Source organism: Erigeron canadensis, chromosome 1 (assembly GCF_010389155.1).
Source record: "Erigeron canadensis isolate Cc75 chromosome 1, C_canadensis_v1, whole genome shotgun sequence".
Lineage (NCBI taxonomy): Eukaryota > Viridiplantae > Streptophyta > Magnoliopsida > Asterales > Asteraceae > Erigeron > Erigeron canadensis.
The window spans coordinates 36,584,034-36,607,956 of NC_057761.1; the positions used below are offsets into that span (position 1 = coordinate 36,584,034).

The following is a 23,923-nucleotide window of genomic DNA, read 5'->3' on the forward strand; positions in this document are numbered from 1 at the left end:
GTCATATGATAAAAATTTGAAAGAAAGATACTTGATGGTTTGAGAAATGGTTAAGAAACAAAAACAAATTTGAAAGAAAACAGAGAAATGACTAGAAATCGATCGATGTTGTCCTCATTACTATCACTAACGAACATATATAGACGAGACAATGAGAAAAATATCTCATCTGCCATATTAATTAGTCTCGATCGAACAAGTCGTGTATGTAAAAGTACATTCATTTTAGCTTAGCTTCTTTTTATTGCTTCCATAGGTCCAGTATCTAAAAACATGACACATTTCATTTTTTTTTTCCATAGGCCGGCCACCTCCTTTCCGGGATATAAATGCTGTTTCTTTTGTTATTCTTTTGTACATGGTAAACGAGGTACAGTATATGATCAGTTGACTACTTACGTATGTTAGCGCGATAAAATCATCATCAGTTCGATCAGTTCATTTTGCCTAACTGAAAGTGATCGCTTATGGTTTTTGGACGGTCTGGTTTCCTGTTGATTGTAAACATACTTTTCAATCTACCTAGCCATAATAAGAACACGTACAACTCAAACTGGTAGAAATACATAGAATAAACGAGGCGTATGTTGGTCCAATTAAATTTGGTGTTACATTTTGTGGACTTTTGTAAAACCATAAAAAACAGATTGAGATTCACACCAAATAAAATTGCCAAGTTTTATTATATATATAAAAAAGGGATTATGACACCGGAGTGTAACCAACTATGATTCAATGGTTATGTAATGTATGACCTTTCAAACTAGCTATCTGATGTAAGTACCTTCTATTTTTGTTCTTTTAATGTATCCTACCAGGTAACATCCTATTTGTAACCGGTAATGCCACGTACGTTGGACGTAAAAAAGAATACGGATTTAGGCACCGGAGTGTAACCAACTATGAGTGAATGGTTATGTAATGTAGTGACTTATGAAAGTGTTAAATTGATGTAAGAAACTCTCTGTTTTGTTCACTCGATGTATGCTACCGGGTTACTCCGACGACTTTATACCCCGGTGATTTTCTCCGGCTAATTTCCGACACTATCTTCGGTAACAACAATTTTTTCCAGAAAGCAAATGTGAAACTGTAACTCAATATCTAACTTTATTGATTTCAGACCACGATTCAATAATGATATAACTTACATTTCTAAACTTTGAACTAGATTTAAATAGATGTATAGATACATTTATAAATGTACTGTACGTAGCGATGGTACTCATGTTTCCTCTTTGAGAACAAATCCCAAATCTTATTCCTACAATCAATTTCATTTCATTTCTTCTACATTCAAAAATAAACAAATTTTCATATCACATCACAAAGTTGAACACCATCCACCATCCATCTCATCAAAGTTCACAACCCACAATCGTAACCATAACCGTCCAACAGGTCAACTGGTGGTCAACCGGTACATGAAAAGAACAAAAATGAAAGGTTCTTACATCAGATAATCAGTTTTAAAGATCACTACATAACATAACCATTCAGTCATAATTGGTTACACTCTAGTGCCAAAATCTCAAAGTAAAATTAACATTGTTACCGGGCTACCGGCTACCAGTACAACTGGTCAACCGGTACATTAAAAAAACAAAAATGAAAGGTACTTACATCGGGTAGCTAATTTGAAATGTCACTATATTACATAACTATTAAGTCATAGTTGATTATACTGTAGTGACATAATCCCTATAAAAAAAAAGGTAATGGGAAGTTGAAAACGGGTGAGTTGTGACATAAAATAAAGGAAAAAGGTAGTATTTTGCACCTTTTATTTAATTTTTGGATATACAAACACCACCATAAGCAATGGTTTTATTTTGTTAAAGAAATAAATAAATAAAAAATCCATAAATCTAACAAGTACAATTCGTACGTATATATAGTTAACAGGGTGCAATATGGCTGACTGGTCTGGCTAATGGCTATGTATTAGGAGCACATAAATCAAACTGTATCCCGCCTGTTGGTCCAATTTTCTTGATCGCTAATTCATATATACAGTTAGGATGGGTTTGGTTTAGGAGTTTTGTTATTAGGAAATGGGAATGAAAGTGATACAAGGTTTGTTTGAAGGTGTAATGAGTTAAAAACAAAACCACAAAACATATTTTAATCTCACGCGCACACGCCTTATCATATCAAGTTTTGTGATATCAAAGAAATACATTTTTTTTTTCTAATGAAATTTGTCATTCCCGCTAGAGATGAACATTTAGTACCGTGTCTGAGTATTGAAAAGAGGGTTCAGGCTGGATCTCATCAAGTTAACAAAGTTTGGTCATTTTCAAGACCAATATGAGTTGATAGTACTAATCCCACGCTCATATCCAATTTCCATAAACACCACTATACCGCCAATAAGTATGAATTCAAAGCTATACAACTTTGTTGGTAGCTACCACTAGCCATTAAAATAACTTTTTACGAGTACTTTCCATGTCCATACTCCATAGTCCATCCCACATGGTTGAGTAAATGCAATGCCAACGAACTTATTATTGCCATACTGTAGTAGGACATTTATTTTTACATGTTAGGACACAAACCTATGGTGTACCATCTAAAGTTCTAAACCACTAAGTAGATATTGAGCTGGGGGTCAATCTAGCCCAACAAGTATTGAATTTCTACTTTATAGCCCAACCCACATATTTCCTTTAAATTTAGTCTTTCTTGTTACCGTTTGTCGGCCGATGCTTTTATCCTAATCTAGTGGAGTAATATTTATTTGTTTTATGTTCTTAAATGAAACAAGATACTAATTTAACAATCTTGGACTAACCCAAAACAGATAATTATAGGGAAAAAACGTCTCCATGTTTATATTTCTACATATATAAAACCAATCAATTATTGAAAGGCATCAAGATTTGTAGGCGCGCAACAATTGTATTGCGTGTATCAGGCAGGTGTTTCTGGTAAATAAGAATCAACATGGGGGGCTTAGGCATAGGACGAGATGGAAGAACGGCCGAGAACCGATTTTTTAGGGGGCCCAACTTTTTATTTTTTTAAATCTATATATATAAAAAAAATATATGTTGTTAACTAAGCCCGTTACAAATTTTAACATTTGTCCAAAAATTAAACAATAGTACTTAAAAAAAAAGCTCATGTACCAACTTGCTATAACATTTATCATCGTTTTTATATCTTAGTTTATATAATTATATTTATTGCACCAATCCTCCGGGCCTTTCTTTTTTTCTTGGCCGAGGTCCATAAATCCTCCGAGAATCAAAGTAAAGAACTAGATATTCCTTCGGCCAAAAATATGCTTTAACTTGGGAAGTAAAGTTTACAGGAACATATTAACATACCAAGTCATTGCTTGCTGTAAATTTTCTGGGACATTTTCCCATCACAATGGTGCGCAAACAGAACAGCACTGAAATTTAAAAAATAGGGACGATCGTTGTAGCTAACAATGTTAAAACATGATCCATAATTTTCGATATAACATGGACACGCTGAGACGAAGAAGTTACAGCTAGATTAGTAACCAAGTATGTGAATGATAACATACACATACATTATGGAAAGTACCTACAAACTACGATCATATTACCTTTTGGCTGCAGTCAGTGCAAACAAAAAAATGTAGGGGCAGTTACAGAATTATAGATAACTGTAATCAATATTGTTATTTTGATAAGCTTCACTAACCTGGCACCAACTGAAACCCTCCATGACAATTCTGACGAGATCTAGAGATGAGAACGAGTCCATTCATATGGTTAAACTGAGAAGCTATGTCTTGTCCAAAAGTATAACAAGCTGGAGATCCCCGCCCACATCGTTTGTGCCAGGCCATAGGATAATTTAGGGTCCTGGAAATTTCATGGATCGGCGCTTTTAAGTAAAGTACAAACAGACAAGACTGCTTAAGCAGATTCCTAGATCTTCAATTTTATTAGAAGTGAATAAGACTCTAGAAAGAATGCATGCTATTTCAAAGAGATTTACTCTAGTCTTTCTACTAGATATAGAGTTATCGAACAAGAAGGGGGCACATTAATACCATCTTTCTATAAACCTCAATCTTCATGTTTCCTCTTAAAAAATGCTCAACTCGCTTAAATAATGTAATCAAACATAAGAAACATTGCAATTTCTACTAAAAATATCTGAAATGCAAAGTGACTTTTAACCAATAAAAGTGTACATACTACATACATGCAATTAAAAGCATTTCTTGATCATTAAACAGATAATGGAGTGGAAGAGCATAAGTGGGAAAAGAAATAAAACACCTAGTTTTCTTTCAAGTGATACTTGATAGGCGAAATGACCTTGGATGACCAAACATATAGCATATTTAAGCAAAGCACATAGAGTGAGAGATTGACATCTTTGTGTATACTTCCATAATATACATTAGAATATCCTCCAAATGCTACAACATCATTATCCAATGTGATTACCATGGATCAACTACCATACCATTTATTTGACATGGGAATGGTAAATCATCAATGTGATTTACCATGAACCATGGTGATAAGCACGTCAGTTTCTCTTGCAGAAAGGGTCCGTTTCTACACCATAAAGCATAATGTGAAACAAAATTGATTACATCTTAAGATATGATTATCTGTGGCCCATAGAGATAACAAAAAAACATACAAAAAGCCAGCAAAGAAAATATACAACGAACTGCATAATTTAGGGGGATGCCCCAAACAGATAATTACATGGAAAACACGTATCCAAGATTACCGTTTTATATCGAAAAACCAACCAACTGTCTAAAGGCATCAAATTTATAAGTGGCGACTGTATTCCAATCAGGTTCTGTTATCGATGGTTCTTTCAAGATAAATGGCAATGATTGAAGAAGTGAATCCAAATCAAATTAAAGAAAACTAAATGCATAATAGAAACACCAAATAAAAAAAACATAGCAATAATCAAAGCTATTGTGAGAAAACAAACCTCAATACAAAATTTATAAAATAATATCATGGGGAGCCCATAACAGAATAACACATCAATAACATATCTCCAAGATTACCATTTATATCGAAAGACAAACCAACTATCGAAAGGCATCAAGATTATAGGTGGCGACTGTGTTGCATATCAGGTGATGGCTGTTGTTGATGGTTTTTCAATTTAAATGGCAATTATTGAAGAACAGTCAAGGATTACGATCTATATCAAAAGGCATCAAAATATGTATGCGGGGAGTTAACAACTTATCGTTTTGGGATAAAACTGAAAAGCGTCAAACACGAGTCCAACAAGTTTCATAACGGGTTAGAAGTTAGGCTGCCTTCCCCAATTGGCTATCAACCTGTTGACTAAACCGGTTAGGGTCATAAATAAGTCAACAACACATACTGACTTTTCATAACCAGGTCATGTTATCAGATTTCTCAACAGCCCACAGAACGTCAAACCAGTTACTAGACTATGACCAAAACCAGGTCGACACATGCTACCAGAATTGGCTTGGTTGACCATCACAACCTATAATATCCGTCAACCCATTAGCACTAAAAGCCAGAATTACAAAACAGGTCACATTATGCACTTTTCCAAAATCTATAACCACTACCGGCTACAGATACTTGATACTAACAGATAAACGACTCATCATTTATGGACTAAATTGAATAGGGTCAAACGGGTCCAAACGGGTCCAAACAGTCCGAGACATGTCGTGTAATGGGTCAGAAGTTAGGCTGCCTCTCCCATTGCCATTTATAAATGCGAGCATTGTGGATACTTTTAAACCAACCAAAAATACAACTTGCCGTTTTAGGACAGAACTAGGTAAAGTCAGAAATAAGTCCAATCGGACCGCCATGCCTTTTCCAACTCGCCATCAAACCCGTAGACTAAACAGGTTAGGGTCATAAACAAGTCAACAACACATGCAAACTTGTTTTATAACCAGGTCATGTTAATTCAGATTTCTCGATATCCCACTGGAACCACAAACCAGTTACTATATTATGACCAAATTAGGGTTAACACATACTACCAGGTTTGGCTAGGTCGACCTTCACAACCCACAACATCTGTCAACCTGACCATACCAAAAACAAGGGGCGCGCATCCTAAACAGGCCAGATTATGTCAATTTTCCAAACTGTAGAACCACTACCAGCTGAAAATGCTAGCATTGTGGATACTTTTAAACCAAAGTACAAAACATATAAACGACTTATTGTTTTAGGACTAAAGTAGATAGGGTCAAAAAAGAGTCCAATTGGTCGGACATGTGTGTCAGCCAAATATTACTAGATGACATTCATTTTAGAGAATTTTATATGGAAATTTTTTATTCAAGAAAGCAAAATCTGGTTACACTAGCAACTAATTAACAGATTGGTCATAACTAAAAAATGTTCCAAACCATGGAAAACAACATCATTCAATACTTGTAAAACATGTCTCCAAGGTTACCGTTTTATATCAAAAAACCAATAAATTATCGAAAGGCAACAAATTAATAGGTAGCTATTGTATTGCGCAATGCACATCAGGTAAGATAATGTCAACAAAAGATAATGTCAGCTAAAGAAGGTGCCTACTTATGAATTCAAATAGTGTCAATAAATTCAACATGAAACCAACAAATCTATAAATTGACATAAAATCTTGAAGTAGTAAGATTGGACATACCTGAATATGTTCCAAACCATGGAAAACGACATCATCTACTAATGCAGCCTTAAGTAGTCAATATAGTAGCACTGAGCAGGAGCCTCTGTAACATCTCATTATACAACATACATAAGCCCAACACGTTAACATAAACTTATTTCATAACCAGGTCATTTTATATTAGATTCTTCAATAGTCAACTAGAACCACAAACCAGTTACTAGACTATGACCAAAAACGGTCGACACATGCTACCAGACTTGACTAGGTTGACCTTCACAAGCCACAATATCCCTCAATCCATTGACTAAACTATTTAGGACCAAAAACAAGGAGCCAACATATAAACAGGTTAGGTTGTGTCACTTTTCCAAACTCTAGAACAACTAACAGCTGAAAAGGCTAGCATTGCGGATACTTTTAAACCAAACAATTAAACGAGTTATCATTTTGGGACTAAACTCGATAGGGTCAAAAACGGATCCAAACAGTGTGAGACATGTACGGGTCAGAATCAGGCTGCCTCTCCCAACTTGTAAATGCTAGCATTGCGGATAATTTTAAACCAACCAGATATACGACTTTTCATTGTGGGACTAAACTGGATAGGATCAAAAACAGGTCCAAACAATCCGACATGTCTCGTAACAGGTCAGAAGTTAGGCTGCCATTCCCAACTTCCCATTAGTAAATGCTAGCATTGCAAATACATTTAAACCAAACAAATAAACGACATGTTAAAAAAGAACTACTTATATGGCTGGATAGGTTCATAAACAAGTCAAAACGGTCCAATTTGTCCATAACGGGTCAAAATTTAGGCTGCTGTCCTAAGTTGGCATTAGTTAATGCTAATTGTGAATACTTCAAAACCAAACAAATCAACGACTTATTGTTTTGGGACTAAACTAGATAGGGTCAAAAACAGGTCCAAACGATCCGACATGTCTCGTAACAGGTCAGAAGTTAGGCTGTCACTCCCAACTTGCCATTAGTAAATGCTAGCATTGCAGATAGATTAAACCAAATAGATATAGATTAAACCAAACAGATAACCGACTTTTTAAAATAAACTACTTATCATGTTGGGGATAAGCTAAATAAGATCAAAAACGAGTCCAAACGGTTCAATATGTCTCGTGATGGGTAAGAAATTAGGTTGCCTCCTGACTTGCCATTAGTAAATGCTAGATATTTTTAAACCAAACAAGTAAACGACTTATCATTTTGGGACTAAACAGGAGAGGGTCAAAAACAAGTCTTATCATTTTGGGACTAAACAGGAGAGGGTCAAAAACAAGTCCCAACGATCCAACATGCCACGTAACAGTCAGAACTCCAACTGGCCATTAGTAAATCATTACGGATACTTTCAAACCAAACTTATAAACAACGTATCAAATTTAAAAGACTTATAATTGTGGGACCAAACTAGATAGAGTGAAAAAGAGTACAAACGGTCCAACATGGCTCAAAACGGGTCAGAAGTGGCTGCCTCTCCTGACTTGCCATTACTAAATGCTAGTATTGTGGATACTTTTAAACCAAACAAATAAACTACTTACCGTTTAGGAACAAGACTGGATAGCGTCAAAAACAAGTCCAAACGATTTAAGACATCTAGTAATGGGTCAGAAGTTAGGCTGCCTTTCCGAATTGGCTATCAACCCGTTGACAAAACGGGTTTGGGTCATAAACAAGTAAAGAACACATGCCTGGTCATGTTATTTCAAATGTCTCAATATCCCACAAAAACCACAAACCAGTTACTAGACTATGATCAAAACCGGGGTCGACACACGCTATCCGATTTGGCTAGGTCGACCATCACAACCCACAATATTCGTCAACCTGTTGACCAAACCAGCTAGGACCAAAAACAATGGGCCAGCATCACAAACGGGTCCAGGTGATGTCACTTTTCCAAGCGCTGGAACCACTACCAGCAATGCTAGCGTTACGGATACTTTTAAACCAAACAAATAAACAACTTATCATTTCAGAAGTAAATTGACTAGGGTAAAAATGGGTCAAAACAGTCCGAGACAGGTCTCATCACAGGTGAGAAGTTAGTCTGCCTCTCCCAACTTGCCATTAGTAAATGCTAGCATTGAGGATACTTTTAAACCAACCACATATATCTCACCGTTTTGGGACAAAACTGGATAGGGTCAAAAACAGGTGCAGACGCTGGATAGGATCAAAAACTAGTGCAAACGGTCCGACTTGTCTCATAACATGTCAGAAGTTAGGATGCCACTCCCGACTTGCCATTAGTAAATGCTAGCATTACGAATACATTCAAACGAAACAAATAACCGACTCATTAAAAAAATCTAATTATCAGGTTAGGAATACGTAAATAAGGTCAAAAACGAGTCCAAACGGTTCAATATAACTCGTAACGGGTAATAATTTAGGCTGCCTCCTGACTTGCCATTAGTAAATGCCACATATTTTTAAACTAAACAACTAAATGACTTATCATTTTGGGACTAAACAAGAGAGTGTCAAAAACAAGTCCAAACGGTCCACGATGACTTGCAATGGGTCAAAAGTTAGGCTGCCTTCCCCAACTGGCCATCAACCCGTTGACTAAATAGGTTAGGGTCATAAACTAGTCAACAACACATGCTAACTTGTTTCATAACCGGGTCATGTTATTTCATATATCTCAATAGCCCACAAAAATCACAGACCAGCTACTATCCGTCAACCCATTGACCCGATTTGTTTAGGTCGACCATCAAAACCCACAATATATTGTCAACCCTTTGACCAAACCAGCTAGGACCAAAAACAATGGGCCAGCATAACAAAACGGGTCCGGTTATGTCACTTTTCCAAACTCTGGAACCACTACCAGATGAAAATGCTAGCGTTACGGATACTTTAAGCCAAACAAATAAACGACTTATCACTTCGGAAGTAAATTGAATAGGGTCAAAAACGGGTCAAAACAGCCCGAGACAGGTCCCGTAACGGGTCAGAAGTTAGGCTGCCTCTCCCAACTTGCCATTAGTAAATGTTAGCATTGCGGATACTTTTAAACCAACCAAATATATGAGTTACCATTTTGGTACAAAACTGGATTCATCAAAATGAGTCTACACGGTCCAAGATGTCTCTAACGGGTCAAAAGTTAGGCTACCATTCCCAATTGGCCATCAACCCGTTGACTTAACAAGTTTGGCTCATAAACAAGTCAACAACACATGCTAGCTTGCTACATAAGCAGTCATTTTATTTCAGAATTCTCGATAGCCCACAAGAAAAACAGGTTTCGCTAGGTCAACCATCGCAACCCACTGTATCCGTCAACCCGTTGATCAAACCATCTAGGACCAAAAACAAGGATAAGCATCTTAAACGGGTCAGATTATGTCACTTTTCCAAACTTTAGGACCACTACTAGCTGAAATTGCTAGCATTGCATATAGTTTTAAACCAAACAAATAAATGACTTCTTGTTTTAGGACTAAACTGGACAACGTCAAAAACCAATCCAAATGGTCAGACATGTCTCGTAAAGGGTCAAAACAGATATGTTACTAGGCATTCATGTTAGAGCATTTTATATGGAAATACAAATCAAATTGAAGATAACTAGATGCATACCAAAACAGATAATCACTTGTAAAAGACGTCTCCAAGATTACCATTATATATCAAAAAACCAATCAACAATGGGAAGGCAACAAATTTATAGGCAGCGACAGTATTGCAGATCAAGCGTCTGTTGTTGATGGTTTTTCAATATAAAATGGCAATGATTGAAGAACTACATACAGAATCAACTAAAAAAAATACTAAAAGCGTACCAAAACAGATAATCACTTGTAAAACATGTCTCCAAGATTACCGTTTTATATCAAAAAAACCAATCAACTATCGAAAGGCAACAAATTTAGGCAGCGACTGTATTTCACATCACGTAGTCGTTGTTGATGGTTTTTCGATATAAATAGCAATGCTTGAAGAAGTAAATAAAATCAAATTAAATAAAGAAAAATACAATTGTTTTCAAAAAGATACCATTTACAATATATTTCATCAAAATAATCAACTATTCGAAAGCTAACAAAATTTATAGGCAACAATGCTTTACTCAGATTATGGGTCTCTTGATGATAGTAGTTATTATTTGATGAAATATATATATAAATAAATATATCATGAAAACAAATCGAAAATCATGCAAAATTCATAATCTAAATCGATAATAAAAAAACAATTTTATACAACACAATATCAAAAAATCAATTTGCAGAATCCAAACCCTAAAATTACGAACAAAGCAACAAGACTTTTAAAAACCCTAAATAGAATAAAACCCTAACATGAAAACAGAAATTATAATCGAAATAAAAAGTTTGAAAGATTAAAAATTTGATAAAACGTACCGTGGAGAGGTACAGAAGGAATTTGGAACTGTAATTTTATACATATAGCCGTAAATATTTAGGGCGGTTTAGATTTACTGCGTAGACGTAAAGCTACGCGTTTTTGCCCTCTTTTAATTTTTAGAGTAAAATACAAATTTCGTCCCTGTGGTCATTCGAAAAGCTAGTGTTTCATCCCTGCGTTAGTTTTGGATTTTTTTTCATCTCTGTGGTGTGCTTTCGTCCCTGTCTCCGTTAAGTCTTCCCCACGTGCAAGTCACGTGAGGGGCAATTTCGTCTCATTTTTTTATTGGATTGTGGGTCTCGATATGTAAACAACCACCGTCCTATTTTCTCATTTTTCATCCCCGTGCTCTCTCAGACTCCCACCCTTTCGAATTCCCCCCAAAAAAAACACACACAAAACAACATGGAAAGACCACGATGGCGTAAAAGACAACCAGATGACGAAGATGATCTGAATTATATTTATGGTAAGTATTAATATAGGTTTTTCATAAAAAGAAGTATTTAGGGTTTTTTTTGTTATTTTTTTAGGGGTTTCGCCAAAAAAAAGGTTTATCATTTTTTTAATTTTTTTTTGTTTTTTCATGCAGATGTTTACAAGGATCTTTTTATCATCCACGTTCATTATGATGATAAGTTCACAGAAAACCCTAATAGAGAATACGTCGATGGAAAGATTCAAGCTTTTGACTTTATTGAGCATGATATATTTTCTATGCATGACATGAATGATATGATTACAGAACTTGGGTATGATGGTATAATGTATTATCATTTTTTGCTTCCTGAAAAAGATTTAGATGTTGGTCTTAGACCATTAGGAACTGATAAGGATATTATTAAGATGATAAGTTATGTTCCTAAGTTTCAAGAAATTCATGTGTATGTGGAACATGGGGTTACCACATTAGAGGATCATTTTCTCCCTAAAACAGGGTGTATTATAGAGGAAATAGATGATGAGCTGAATGTAGTTGATTTTAAGAATTCTACGTTTAGAAAACCATTGTTGATTGAGGGTCCTGGTGAACAGAGTAAGCAATCAATTAAAGGACCAATTGTGGAACAAAATGTAATAGAAAAAGCAATACCAAATGTCACGAATTTAGAACAGAATGTGAATGTAGAACAGAATGTGGAAGGTTATGGCTCAGATGTAGAAGAGAATGAAGCAGATGAAGAAGAGAATGAAATTGAGGAACAACAGAATGAAGCAGATGAAGAAGAGAATGAAACTGAGGAACAAGAGAATGAAGCAGATGAAGAAGATAATGAAACCGAGGAACAAGAGAATGAAGCAGATGAAGAAGAGAATGAGAGCAGAACAGAGGGAGATGATAGTGAGGATGGTGATTTTGAACCTGAGAAAGAAAGAGATGTTGGGGATGATGACAATGAGGAGGATGAGCATGTAGGTGGTGGTGCAGCACTTGACAAAGAAGGAGATGATGACTATGAAATTGACATGAAAAACTTTAAGTTTAACTTTGAGAAAGAACAAAAATCCAGTGAGAAAAAAGAGTTTACTCCACAAATAGGAGAATTGGAGATGAATGAGGAGGTTGTGCCAATAGACTTTGATGACTTTGACAGTGGTCCTGATGAGGACACTGCAGAAGGTGATAGAAAGAAGAAACTGAAACACTTGAGAAGGAAGCAGATTTATGACCCTAATATAGTGGTTAAAAGTAGATTCTATGTGTCCCAAGTGTTCAGTTCAAAAAAACCACTGAAAGCCATGATCAAACAACATGCAATTGACACTAGGATGGATATTAAGCTTGTAAAAGATGACAATGTGAGGGTGAGGGCTAGGTGTTTTGGTATGGTTTCTTCATCTTCTAAACCAGTGATGACAAAGAATTTCATAAGGCAGGAAAAACAAAGACTTGCTTCACCAGAAAAATCACAAAAAACAAAGGAAAAAACAACTGTAGAGGGTCAGTTAGATAAAGAAGAAAATGCAGAGGGTCAAAAGAGTAAAATTGACAAAGGAAAGGGGGTTATTGGGGATTTGTGTCAGGATACAGAGGTGAAAAAAGCAAAAAAGTCCACTTGCCCATGGACTTTACATGTATCTAAGGGAAAAGGAGAGAATAGGTGGATGGTCAAAACCTTAACAGAAGAACATAAATGTCTTCAAGTAAGGGAATTAAGGCAGTGTGACTCTACCTTCATCTGCAACGAAATTACTACTGTATGAAAGATTACAACCAACAGTATGAAAGATTAAGAGATTATGGTTTGGAGCTTATGAGAAGAAACCCAAACACTACTGTGAGAATTGATGTTCATCCAGAACCAAACCCAAACTCAGAAACAAGGATATTTAGGAGGATATATGTTTGTTTGGGGCCTTTGAAAGAAGGGTTTAAAACATGTGGGAGAGATTTGCTAGGGTTTGATGGTGCCTTCATGTAGGGTCCATATCCAGGTCAGGTTCTCACAGCAGTGGGTGTGGATCCTAATAATGGAATATACCCTCTAGCATATGCTATTGTTGAAGCTGAAACATTTGATTCATGGAAATCGTTTTTGGAGTTGATTGCAGAAGACTTGGATATACCAACAAATGGCAATTTCACATTCATTTCAGACAGACAGAAGGTATTGTTTAATTAACTATTCAATAAAATTAAGATTTAATTATTTAAAACTATGTCATAATTGTCATACTCTTGTCACTGACAGGGATTGATTCCAGCTTTAGCTAAAGTTTTCCCAAGTGCAGAACATAGATATTGTCTTAGACATATCTATGAAAATATGAGCAAGACATTCAAAGGTGAAATTATAAGAGAGCTGTTATGGAAGTGTGCAACTAGAACAAATGTCATGGATTTTGATGCTGCAATGGAAGAGCTCAGGGTGGAGAATGAAGGTGCATATAAGTATTTGAAGGCAATCAACCCTCAACATTGGAGTAGAGCACATTTTTCTGGTAATTTTCATTAGTAATTTTTCTGGTTATTTTTATACTAGTTAACTGTTACATTAGTATGTTGCATTAAAATTTAATGTTATTCTCAGGGAGGGCTCATTGTGATATCCTGTTGAACAATATATGTGAAAGTTTTAATAGTAGATTGGTTGAAGCAAGAGAGAAACCTATTATAAGCTGCCTAGAATACATTAGAGAGTATCTGATGAAGAGAGTAGTTATTGTTCAGAAGGTCATTGATGTACAAAAGGGTCCTTTGACACCTGCAGCTACCATGCTATTTGAGGTAATTAAAACAGTTGCTAATAAGTGTACTGCTATTTGGAATGGGATGGACAAGTTTCAGGTTAAGGATTCTTATAGGGAGCAATGTGTGGTAGATATAAGGTTAAGAACATGTACTTGTGGGAACTGGCAGTTGACTGGGATGCCTTGCAAACATGCAGTGTGTGGGTTATGGGATGCTAAAAAGAATTCAATATGTACAGGGGAACTTGAGGATTGGGTTCATGCATGTTATAGGTTGGACACATGGAAAGAGGTTTACAATTTTAAGATTGAACCTGTGGTTGGATCCACATCATGGCCAAAAAGTGAATGCCCTACTAGACTTCTCCCTCCTAAACATAAGACTCAAGTAGGCAGGCCCAAAAAACAAAGGAAAAAAAGTACAATGGAAATTGAAGCTGCCAAAATGGTGAAAAATGGGAAGATTAGTAGGAAAAGGAAGAGCATTACATGTGGGAAGTGTGGGAATAAGGGTCAAAATGCTGTCAATTGCAAGGGCCAAGGTGGTGCAACTTAAGCTGGTCCAAGTCAGCCAAGTAAGGGTGTGAAGAGAAAGAAGACTGCTGGTGTGAGTGCAAGTCAGCCAAATCCTCCTGTTAAAAGAACAGAGAGAACTGCTGCTCAAGCTGGTGAGAGTGCAAGTCAGCCAACTGCTAGCCAAGAAAATCTGCTACTCAAGTTCCTGCAACTGCTAGCCAAGCTGGATGCAGTCAACCATTGGATGTGTAACTCAATGATTTAGAAAAACTGTTTTTGTTTCTGATGTGTAATTTGTTTCTGAATTCTGTTTTTAAACCTAGACTTTGTTTCTGTTTGTAACTTGTCACAATTTTGATGCTTATATACACCATTATGATGGTTATCTGCCAATTTTGATGGTTATATGTCAATGGTTATATGCCTACTATGTTTTTGAATTCACAAGCAGATTTAAAGTACCAATATTACATGTTTATGGCAATTTTGATGGTTAAAGCACCAATATTACATTGAAGGGAAAAATTTTATACATTGAACCAACATCACAATACAAACTAATAATACTTCAAACAAAAAAGTGAATACAAACCAACTTAATAATACTTCAACAAAAAAACCAAAAACATATAAAAAAAATCCAACTGAAAACCAAGCATTTCTTCAATCTAGCCACTTGTTCATTTTTTTCTTTCAAAGTAGCTTCCAACTTGTTTTTGTGAATTATATCAGTCGATCTTTCACACATTGGTGGATCCACCCATCCAAGAAAACCACAACTTTTTGTTTCCTGGTAATATCAAGATAACAACCAAATACAAGAAAACTAAAAAAGGGGGCCCCGATTCAAGAAAACTATTTCGACTTTCAAATCAAAACAAACAGAAGGCTTACAATTAAAAATAGGGTCGGGAATACTTACACTTCTTGAACAACAATAAAAACGACGACCAGGATTCAGTGGTGTCCATGATGTTTTCACAACAGAAGACTTCCCACAAAGACAATATCCTACCATCGATTCAAAAGGGGAGGTGAAATTAGGGCTCAATTGAAAAGGGGGAGAGGAAAAGGGGGAAATGATCGGGTTGGATAGGTTGGAATGTTGGATATATGATTTAAGTGGATTTTTGACATTTTTATATGACTTATATGAGCCAAATTACGAAATTACCCCTCACGTGACATGCACGTGAGGGGTCTTAACAGAGGGACGTTAACGGAAAGAACAGAAAGCACACCACAGGGATGAAAAAAAATCCAAAACTAACGGAGGGATGAAACACTAGCTTTTCGAATGACCACAGGGACGAAATTTGTATTTTTCCCTAATTTTTATCTACCGCGTGAATGTTATTTAAGCGGTTTTGATTTTGTTTACGGTGTATTAAATTGCCTTTCAAAAAAAAATATCTGTATTAAATAAAGTTAACTTTATTTGTGCTATTTACGATAACTTTTATTTATCGTTACTTGAACTAGGAATTGGAGTCGATGAAAATGTTATTTAAATGCACCTTATTTTAATAAGTGAAAGATAATAGAGTACTATATTTATTTACACCATCTAGATTTTATCTAAGAAATTAAATCAACGGCATCAAATGCAAATTCTAATAAAATATATTCTTATTTATAGACTACAACTACCTAAAGTAGCTAAATAAGTAGTTAAAGTAAGCTTCTGGCTAAAAAAAATTTATTTGAACCATTTAGATTTTATCTAAGAAATTGAATCAACAGCATCGAATGCAAGCTCTGATAAAGTTTTATTCTTATTTATGGACTACAACAACCTAACGTAATTAAATAAGTAGTTAAAGTAAGCTCCTAGCTAAAATGAGTCTTAGTTCTATCTACCGACAAGAATTTTTTAGACATGATTAAAAGTTTGTTGTACATTGGTTATTTCGGAGTTCCATGCCCATGGATTGCCTTATTATAGCTTTTTGAATCGCCGGGCATGCCGGCTAAGAAATGTCGTCCTCGTTTCTGTCTTTTTTATATATATGTTTTTACATTGTCTTTTTATTTTCTACTCTTCGTTCTTTTAATTTTTGGTTTCATTACACGATAGATATATGTATTCAATATTGTAAATTGCTTTTGTTTTTATGAACAATTGTAATCTTGCTTTTAGATAGATATATATTTGAAATGTCAAAGTTTAAGCATACATATATAAGGGAACCAAAAGATAACAAAATGTAATTGCAGGTATTGAAGGCATGCAACACCAAACGGAATATAATGTGATATTTGAATAAGTATATAGATTTATATAATAATCATTTGAATTGGAAGAAACATTGAACTTTTAACTTATAACTTAATATTCATAGGCGAATGATATATATAACCTAGTGAACAAATCAATTTATACTCTATCTAAAACAAAGTAACACATATGATATAAGTTGTAAAACAATAATCAATATTATTCTAAATTATATGCAACACTTTTACAATTTTATTTGATTATGCATCACTTGCTTTTTTATTATACATTAAACTACCAATGAAATGCAAAAATACCAATGTATTTTATATAATACACATCAAACTCAATTTTTTTTATATATAAATATACCTATGAAATGCAAAACTACCAATGTATTTTGAATAACCACATTATAAGAATATTAGTTAAAAGTGTAATATATATGAAGTTAAAAATAAATAAAGTATGTGAAATAACATCTAATAGTTTGATGCATATCACGTGAAAATAGAAAAATATGTAGCGACATTTTTTTTTCTTAAGAAATTCCATAATGCATTGATCCAAAGAAAATACCCGGTACAAAGTAATATGGTGAACATTGTGTACATTTAAATAAGTACAAGCATGGTACCGCACAATGCAGCGACGATAGTGGGCATGACGGTCTAGTATTGTCGGTGACGGTATTTAAAAACATAAATTACTAAAAATAAAAAAGGACCATTTTGCTTTTTAAGAGAGTAGAGATAGAAATATTAGACATTCAAAACTCAAACTCTATAATATTACTACTTTTCAGAATGATAGGGTAAGCTTAATATGAGTTAGAAACTTACAATATGAATTTGTTTCATAATATTTAATTAAAATGCATATTGGTATAACTAGCATAATATTAAATTGTACAATAAGATATTTAGTACTTGTCAAGTAAACAAATCATTTTGAAGTAAGAAATAAATAAATTGCGGTTGGTTTCTATTTTTTCTTTCTTTCTAATAATCCGGAATGGCACTAGCTACTTGATCCAACAAATGCTAAAAGATGAAAATTCTTCATCATACATCATACATAAATAAACAAAGTATCAATATATTTCAAAATATGAACAATATTTAACAATCCAAAATTTCATACATACATTTTTAGAAAAGTGCTAGCTGATTCTTTAATATTTGTAATCACCCATCAAAGTTTTAATAGGTTCAACTGAAAAACATTATAGTACTGTTTTAAATATTGAATCAGTAGACAGAAAATTAATTAAGTGGTGTTGTGATTTTATGAATTTTTTAACTGATATATCAACAATAAACCACTGGTGATTTTAGAACATGTTTAAGTTGAGAGGTCAAACTCTACTCACCAATTACAGTACAATATATATATGTTTTTTAATATCTTTTAGTGTGTACTACACGTAAAACAATCTTAATAATAGTATTAAAACTATGTCGTCTAAAAAAAGACCTTAAATTAGCGAATGAAAATATATATACCACAATCAAGGGACGTTATTTAAAATTCTCTAATCCATAGGGTAGTCAGATGAAATATAATTCTTATATAAGAATCATCATGCATCTTAGAAGACAAAAACATTCATAAAACATCTAGCTTGTTGATTATGCCCACATACCCGGCCCAATCAAAAAGTTAGTATAATAATGTCAATTTATGTTGTGGGAGGTTTAGTATTATTGATCACATATGCATTTATCAGATTTTTGAACTTGGTGTGGTTCAAACCAAAGAAAATCGAAAAATTTCTAACAGAACAAGGTCTACATGGCAACTCTTACAAAATTTTCTTTGGAGATTTGAAAGAGATGGTGGAGTTGATAGTTCAAGCTAAATCTAAACCCATAGGTCTAACAGATGATATCGTTCCACGAGTGCTTCCATTCGTGCATAAGTCTGCCACTACATATGGTACGTGACGTTCGTAGTAACTATATATACATGATTATCTATTTTTGCTTGTTATTCAAATGCGCGAAAGAAATAGTATCGTTTACTTTTATAGGCAAGGTTTGTTTTACATGGATGGGCTACAAACCGGTGGTGCAAGTGTCTGAACCTTCTATGATAAGAGAGATATTCGCTAACTATTATCAATTTCAAAAGCCACGAGGAGGAAACCCGCTAACAAAATTGCTAGCAAAGGGATTAATTGACACCGATGCTGACCAATGGATCAAACATAGAAAAATCATAAACCCTGCATTTCATGTGGTGAAGCTCAAGGTTAATTTCTACCTCATATATGCCTTTTCTCTTATGTTACCATATGAAAAAAATGATTGTAAACTAGAATTTTATATACTTTTGTAGCATATGGTACCTGCGTTTTATACAAGTTGTAGCGAAATGATCCAAAAGTGGGACAAAATGTTAACCAAAGATATCTGTTGTGAAGTCGATGTGTGGCCTTATCTTCAGTCATTTACTAGTGATGTAATTTCACGTACTGCTTTCGGTAGTAGTTTTGAGGAAGGAAGGAAGATATTTCAACTTCAACAAGAACAATCAGAACTTATCATAAAAGCAGAACAATCTGTTTACATTCCAGGATCAAGGTCGGTAAATTTCTACTCGACATTTTTTAACTTGCTCTTATTTTAGTAAGTTGCACTCATTTATAAAGATACCACAAGTTAATATTTGATGTATGCATTGATTTTACAGTTAAACTTGATTTTTATAGATTTTTGCCAACACGGTCCAACATGAGGATTAAAGAGATCGACAAGGAAGTGAAGGCTTTAATAAGAAGTATCATCGACAAGAGGGTGATCATGATGAAACTTGGGAACTTTGATAATGAAGACCTTTTGGGCATACTCTTGGATTCCAATTACAAAGAAATCAAACATCATGGAAATAGTATATTTGGACTAAGCTTAGAGGAAGTAATCGAAGAGTGCAAGCTTTTCTACTTTGCAGGGCAAGAAACCACTGGAAATCTGCTCGTTTGGACTTTGATTTTACTAAGTCAATACTCAGATTGGCAGACCCGTGCTAGAAATGAAGTTTTAGATGTCTTTGGGGATAAAAAACCAGATATTGATGGGTTAAATCATCTCAAAGTTGTAAGCTTTTTTGTACCAGTTTACGAATCTATCTTATGTAGTCGTGATGTTTCTCACTGCCACATTTTCTTTACTGTAATTGAATATATTTTTCGGTTTTTAGGTGAACATGATTTTCAATGAGGTTCTTAGATTATATCCACCGGGGGCAGCACTAGGAAGGATGGTACATAAAGAAACCAAATTAGGGAACATTACTTTACCAGCAGGAACACATATCCAATTGAACACGTTACTATTACACCATGACCGTGATTTATGGGGAGATGATGTAAAAGAGTTCAATCCCGATAGATTTTCTGAAGGTGTGTTAAAAGCGACCAAGGGGCAAGCTTCCTATGTACCATTTGGAGGGGGGCCACGTATATGTATCGGACAAAATTTTGCTATGATGGAAGCAAAAATGGCACTAGTAATGATACTTCAACACTTCTCTTTTGAATTATCACCATCATACTCGCATGCCCCTCACACCATCATCACTTTGCAACCTCAGTTTGGCGCTCCCTTGATTCTAAATAAGTTCTAAATGGTCATCATCCATGTTTCAGTCTAATAATTTGCACTATTGTATCCATAAAAACAAAGCAATCTATTTGCTTGTCACATATATATATGATTATATGTATAACTTTAGTTTGTGTGCAATGTAATTAGTACTCTTTTATAAGTTGTTAAAAAAAAATTAACATACTAATATATATACTGGTAAATACATAGGCAAAGACTATTGGAACATTCAAATTAATTGTAATAAAAAATATAGAATACCAAACAATTACAAGAATAATGCCATAGATTAGAACATAATTAGCTTTTATGGAGTTTCATAAAAGTTGAAAGCCCATAAATCTTCTTATTTTCTGTTTGCTTCCTTTTCAGCCTGCAACAACCCACAATTACAATGAATAAAAGTATTTCATATTTGCTTAATTAACCGATTTATAATATACCTAATTGATGATTAATGAAAGTAGCATTTCATCGACATTTTCTAGAATATTGTTAAAAGTATGATATAATTTGTATGTTGGGTGATGAATCTTGATAGAATTTATAAAGCTATAAAAGGGATGATAAGACTTTTGTTGTTTGACTAGTGAGTAGTGATTTTCTGCACTATATTTCATTGGGTAAAAGAATAAGTTAAATGGATTAAAAGTCAACCCAAAACAACCAATTTCGGTCTGACCCTTATTTTCACTCATTACCCAACCCATTTGACATGTTAAGCTACCCCCTCTATGCTACAATGATGAAGCCAAATAAGTTGTGGGGTCATAGATATACCGCTTTGACAACTCGGTCAAATGCCTCTGGTCCATATTTCTCGATATAGCGTTCAACTGACTTTCGTGCATCAAGGCTCATCATTTGGAGGACTTTACGTTGTCCCTCTGGGTACTTAGAGCTCACACGGCCCCCTACATTGACATATTTTCTTGCTATATTTGCGTATACATATGCTGCCCCATTGATCCCGGGTAGCACCAACCACATACAAAACAAAAGCTTCAAGTAGGGCCAAAATGGAATCCTGTTCAAGTGAATACAAAGCATTATCATTTTGTACAAAATAAAAATATATGACACCCTCAATGGAAGCCTTAATCTTATTTGCTTTGATGTTTGCCAATTTGTTTATATGAAATAGTATAACTTACCATTGGAGGACTTTCCAAAAGGAAAGCTCGAAAAGGGTAATGAACGAGTATAAAACCCAATAGGTAAGCCATTGTTGATCCTCTTCTGATGTAGAACTCTCGATTGCTAGCATTGACGCATACCTTTCATGGATTTATACAATTGTAGTCATTAGTTACTTTTGAAGTAATAAAACTATAAACGGGTCGTTTTACAAGAAAACAAGTCTTGTATTTTTCAGTATGCATCAACAAAATCATTGACCCGACGATTTCCTTCGTGGCATTGTTAACGGATGATTGGCTCACCACGACCCACGAGAAGACCGTGTCCCATGATTTAAGAAAACATTTTAACAAGGATGGTAAAACTGTTCTTGACCCATGGCATCAAAAACATTATATTATAAATTAATACTTGACTTTGCAGATTTTTCTAAGATCATAATGTATAAAATGTAAATACTAAAGTATTTAACTCGTGAGAAAAATTGGGTGTCAAAAGCAGGAAAACGATAAAATAATAACACAAAATAAAATTTTCGGTTATGTTAGCCCATTGGGCCGTTTCTTGTTCACAGGCACACAAGCCCAGTTTGCAATGCTTTGTATTTTTCTTTTCCGTTCTTTATTGAACCAACAGCCCATCAGAACACTCAATTATAGGTTGATGCATTGATTTCTTTTTTCTTTTCTTTTTTTTTTTTTTTTTTTTATGGTTTAGTACAAATTGAAAATAAAACAAGCATAACTGAATCTGTTATCGATTATATTAAGAGAAGGTGCCACTTACAAGGGGAAAACAAGCATAACGCCCGGCCTACATCAAGAAGACATAATAAAACAATTAAGTTAGTCCAAAAATAAAATTTTTTTATAGAATTATCCTAAAAAAGGTCAAATTCTTACCCAAGTAGCGTATCTAAATTTTTAGCAAGTGTCGCAAGAAGCCCCATTGTTTTGTTTTTTTTTTCCTTTTGCGGCTTCAATGTCGTTGAACACTTCTCGATTAGAACAAATTAGTTATATGTATGGCATTGTGAATCTTCCAAGTTATATAAGTAATAGTTTGATTGTTAAAGATGAAGCAAAGCATAACTTTTGGGTATAATCTTCTTTCCTTTATTTACAAGCAAGAAAGATGGAGGGTGGTACATGCCAAAAGTCTATGAAGTTGGCCTTGGAATCCTTGCATATTATATTATTCTAACATAAAGCTTGCACAGAATGAATATGGGAGCATGCTTATAGATACCTAAATGAGGAGATACTAGTTCATGAAACGCATAGGTGGCAAAACGAATATCTTTTTAATAATTGGTACGAATGATTGGGGTCAAGCGGGTAAATGTAATTAAGCTAGGCCTAAAATGGGCCAGATTAGCATGTCTATCCACATGGAAGGGTAGTCCATGTTACGAATTCAGCCCATATTCTGTATTTTCTTAATTTTTCCTTTATGAAAAATGTTAGTACACTTTATTGATGTTATTGGTATCATTCGTACGTGTAGCTAACTTTATATTTTTGAAAGATCTTTCTAGCGCTCAATAAAATTTGTGCCACTGAATAAGAATAGAAACCACCAAATACGGCGGTTAGGGGGGAAGGGGGGCAATGACCGCTCCAAATTATAAATTTTGTCATCTATTTTAAAATTTTCATGGATTTTCAAAAAAAAATTATAGGTTCTTTTAAATTTTGTCCTCTTTTAGATTTTTTTTTTCACGATTTTTTAATTTTGCCTCTTTTGAAATTTTTTCCTGATACCGTCTCTACAAGTACGTAATATACAAATTACAATGTTAGAATTGAAAGTGATTAAACTCATAATATACCAATGAAAAATGTAGGTTGCACTTAACGTGCATAAAAAATTTGTATTTTTCATATCAAAAGCTAAGCTCTCGAATTTTATAGTAAATATATAAAACTATTCAATACAACTTAACTATAACACTTAATGTTGTGTTTAACAAAACCCTATACGAATACCAGAGGCGTTACCAGAAAAATTTTTGGAGGGAGGCAAAAAAAAGTTCATGAAAAATAAATTTAAAAGGGTGCAAAATGTTAAAAACCTATAGGAAAAATTTTAAAAATCCATAAAAAAATTTTATTTTTAAATTAAATTTTTCGAGGGGGCATTGCCCCCTTGTCTCCCTCCTTCAGTACTGTCCCTGATGAATACATCATTAGTTAAATGTATAAATGGAAAT

At 34.4% G+C, this 23,923-nt stretch overlaps 3 protein-coding genes across 8 annotated transcripts; 1 reads left to right on the forward strand and 2 right to left on the reverse strand.

Moving 5' to 3' along the window:
* Window positions 1-1,209: 1,209 nt before the first annotated feature.
* Window positions 1,210-11,131, reverse strand: LOC122598798. 6 transcript variants are annotated; one of them, XM_043771286.1, is made up of 5 exons: window positions 11,034-11,131; window positions 6,649-6,733; window positions 3,682-3,845; window positions 3,336-3,403; window positions 2,300-2,521 (listed from the first exon to the last, which is right to left on the reverse strand). In XM_043771286.1, exons 2-5 carry the CDS (start codon window positions 6,681-6,683, stop codon window positions 2,417-2,419), a joined length of 372 nt encoding a protein of 123 aa, XP_043627221.1. In that variant the 5' UTR covers window positions 6,684-6,733; window positions 11,034-11,131; the 3' UTR covers window positions 2,300-2,416. The 6 variants fall into 6 exon arrangements, 2 of the variants coding, with proteins under 2 accessions (XP_043627221.1, XP_043627227.1); XR_006323740.1 differs by lacking the exons at window positions 2,300-2,521; window positions 3,336-3,403 and adding an exon at window positions 1,210-1,406; XR_006323738.1 differs by lacking the exon at window positions 2,300-2,521 and having other exon boundaries at window positions 3,277-3,561.
* A 7,502-nt stretch (window positions 11,132-18,633) lies between these two features.
* On the forward strand, window positions 18,634-20,642 carry LOC122584728 (cytochrome P450 CYP72A219-like). The gene is made up of 5 exons (XM_043756779.1): window positions 18,634-18,901; window positions 18,996-19,216; window positions 19,304-19,548; window positions 19,677-20,061; window positions 20,165-20,642. Exons 1-5 carry the CDS (start codon window positions 18,637-18,639, stop codon window positions 20,588-20,590), a joined length of 1,542 nt encoding a protein of 513 aa, XP_043612714.1. The 5' UTR covers window positions 18,634-18,636; the 3' UTR covers window positions 20,591-20,642.
* A 90-nt stretch (window positions 20,643-20,732) lies between these two features.
* Window positions 20,733-22,709, reverse strand: LOC122585837 (HVA22-like protein f). The gene is made up of 5 exons (XM_043757961.1): window positions 22,614-22,709; window positions 22,498-22,524; window positions 21,726-21,848; window positions 21,352-21,598; window positions 20,733-20,944 (listed from the first exon to the last, which is right to left on the reverse strand). Exons 1-5 carry the CDS (start codon window positions 22,658-22,660, stop codon window positions 20,918-20,920), a joined length of 471 nt encoding a protein of 156 aa, XP_043613896.1. The 5' UTR covers window positions 22,661-22,709; the 3' UTR covers window positions 20,733-20,917.
* Between the last annotated feature and the right edge of the window lie 1,214 nt (window positions 22,710-23,923).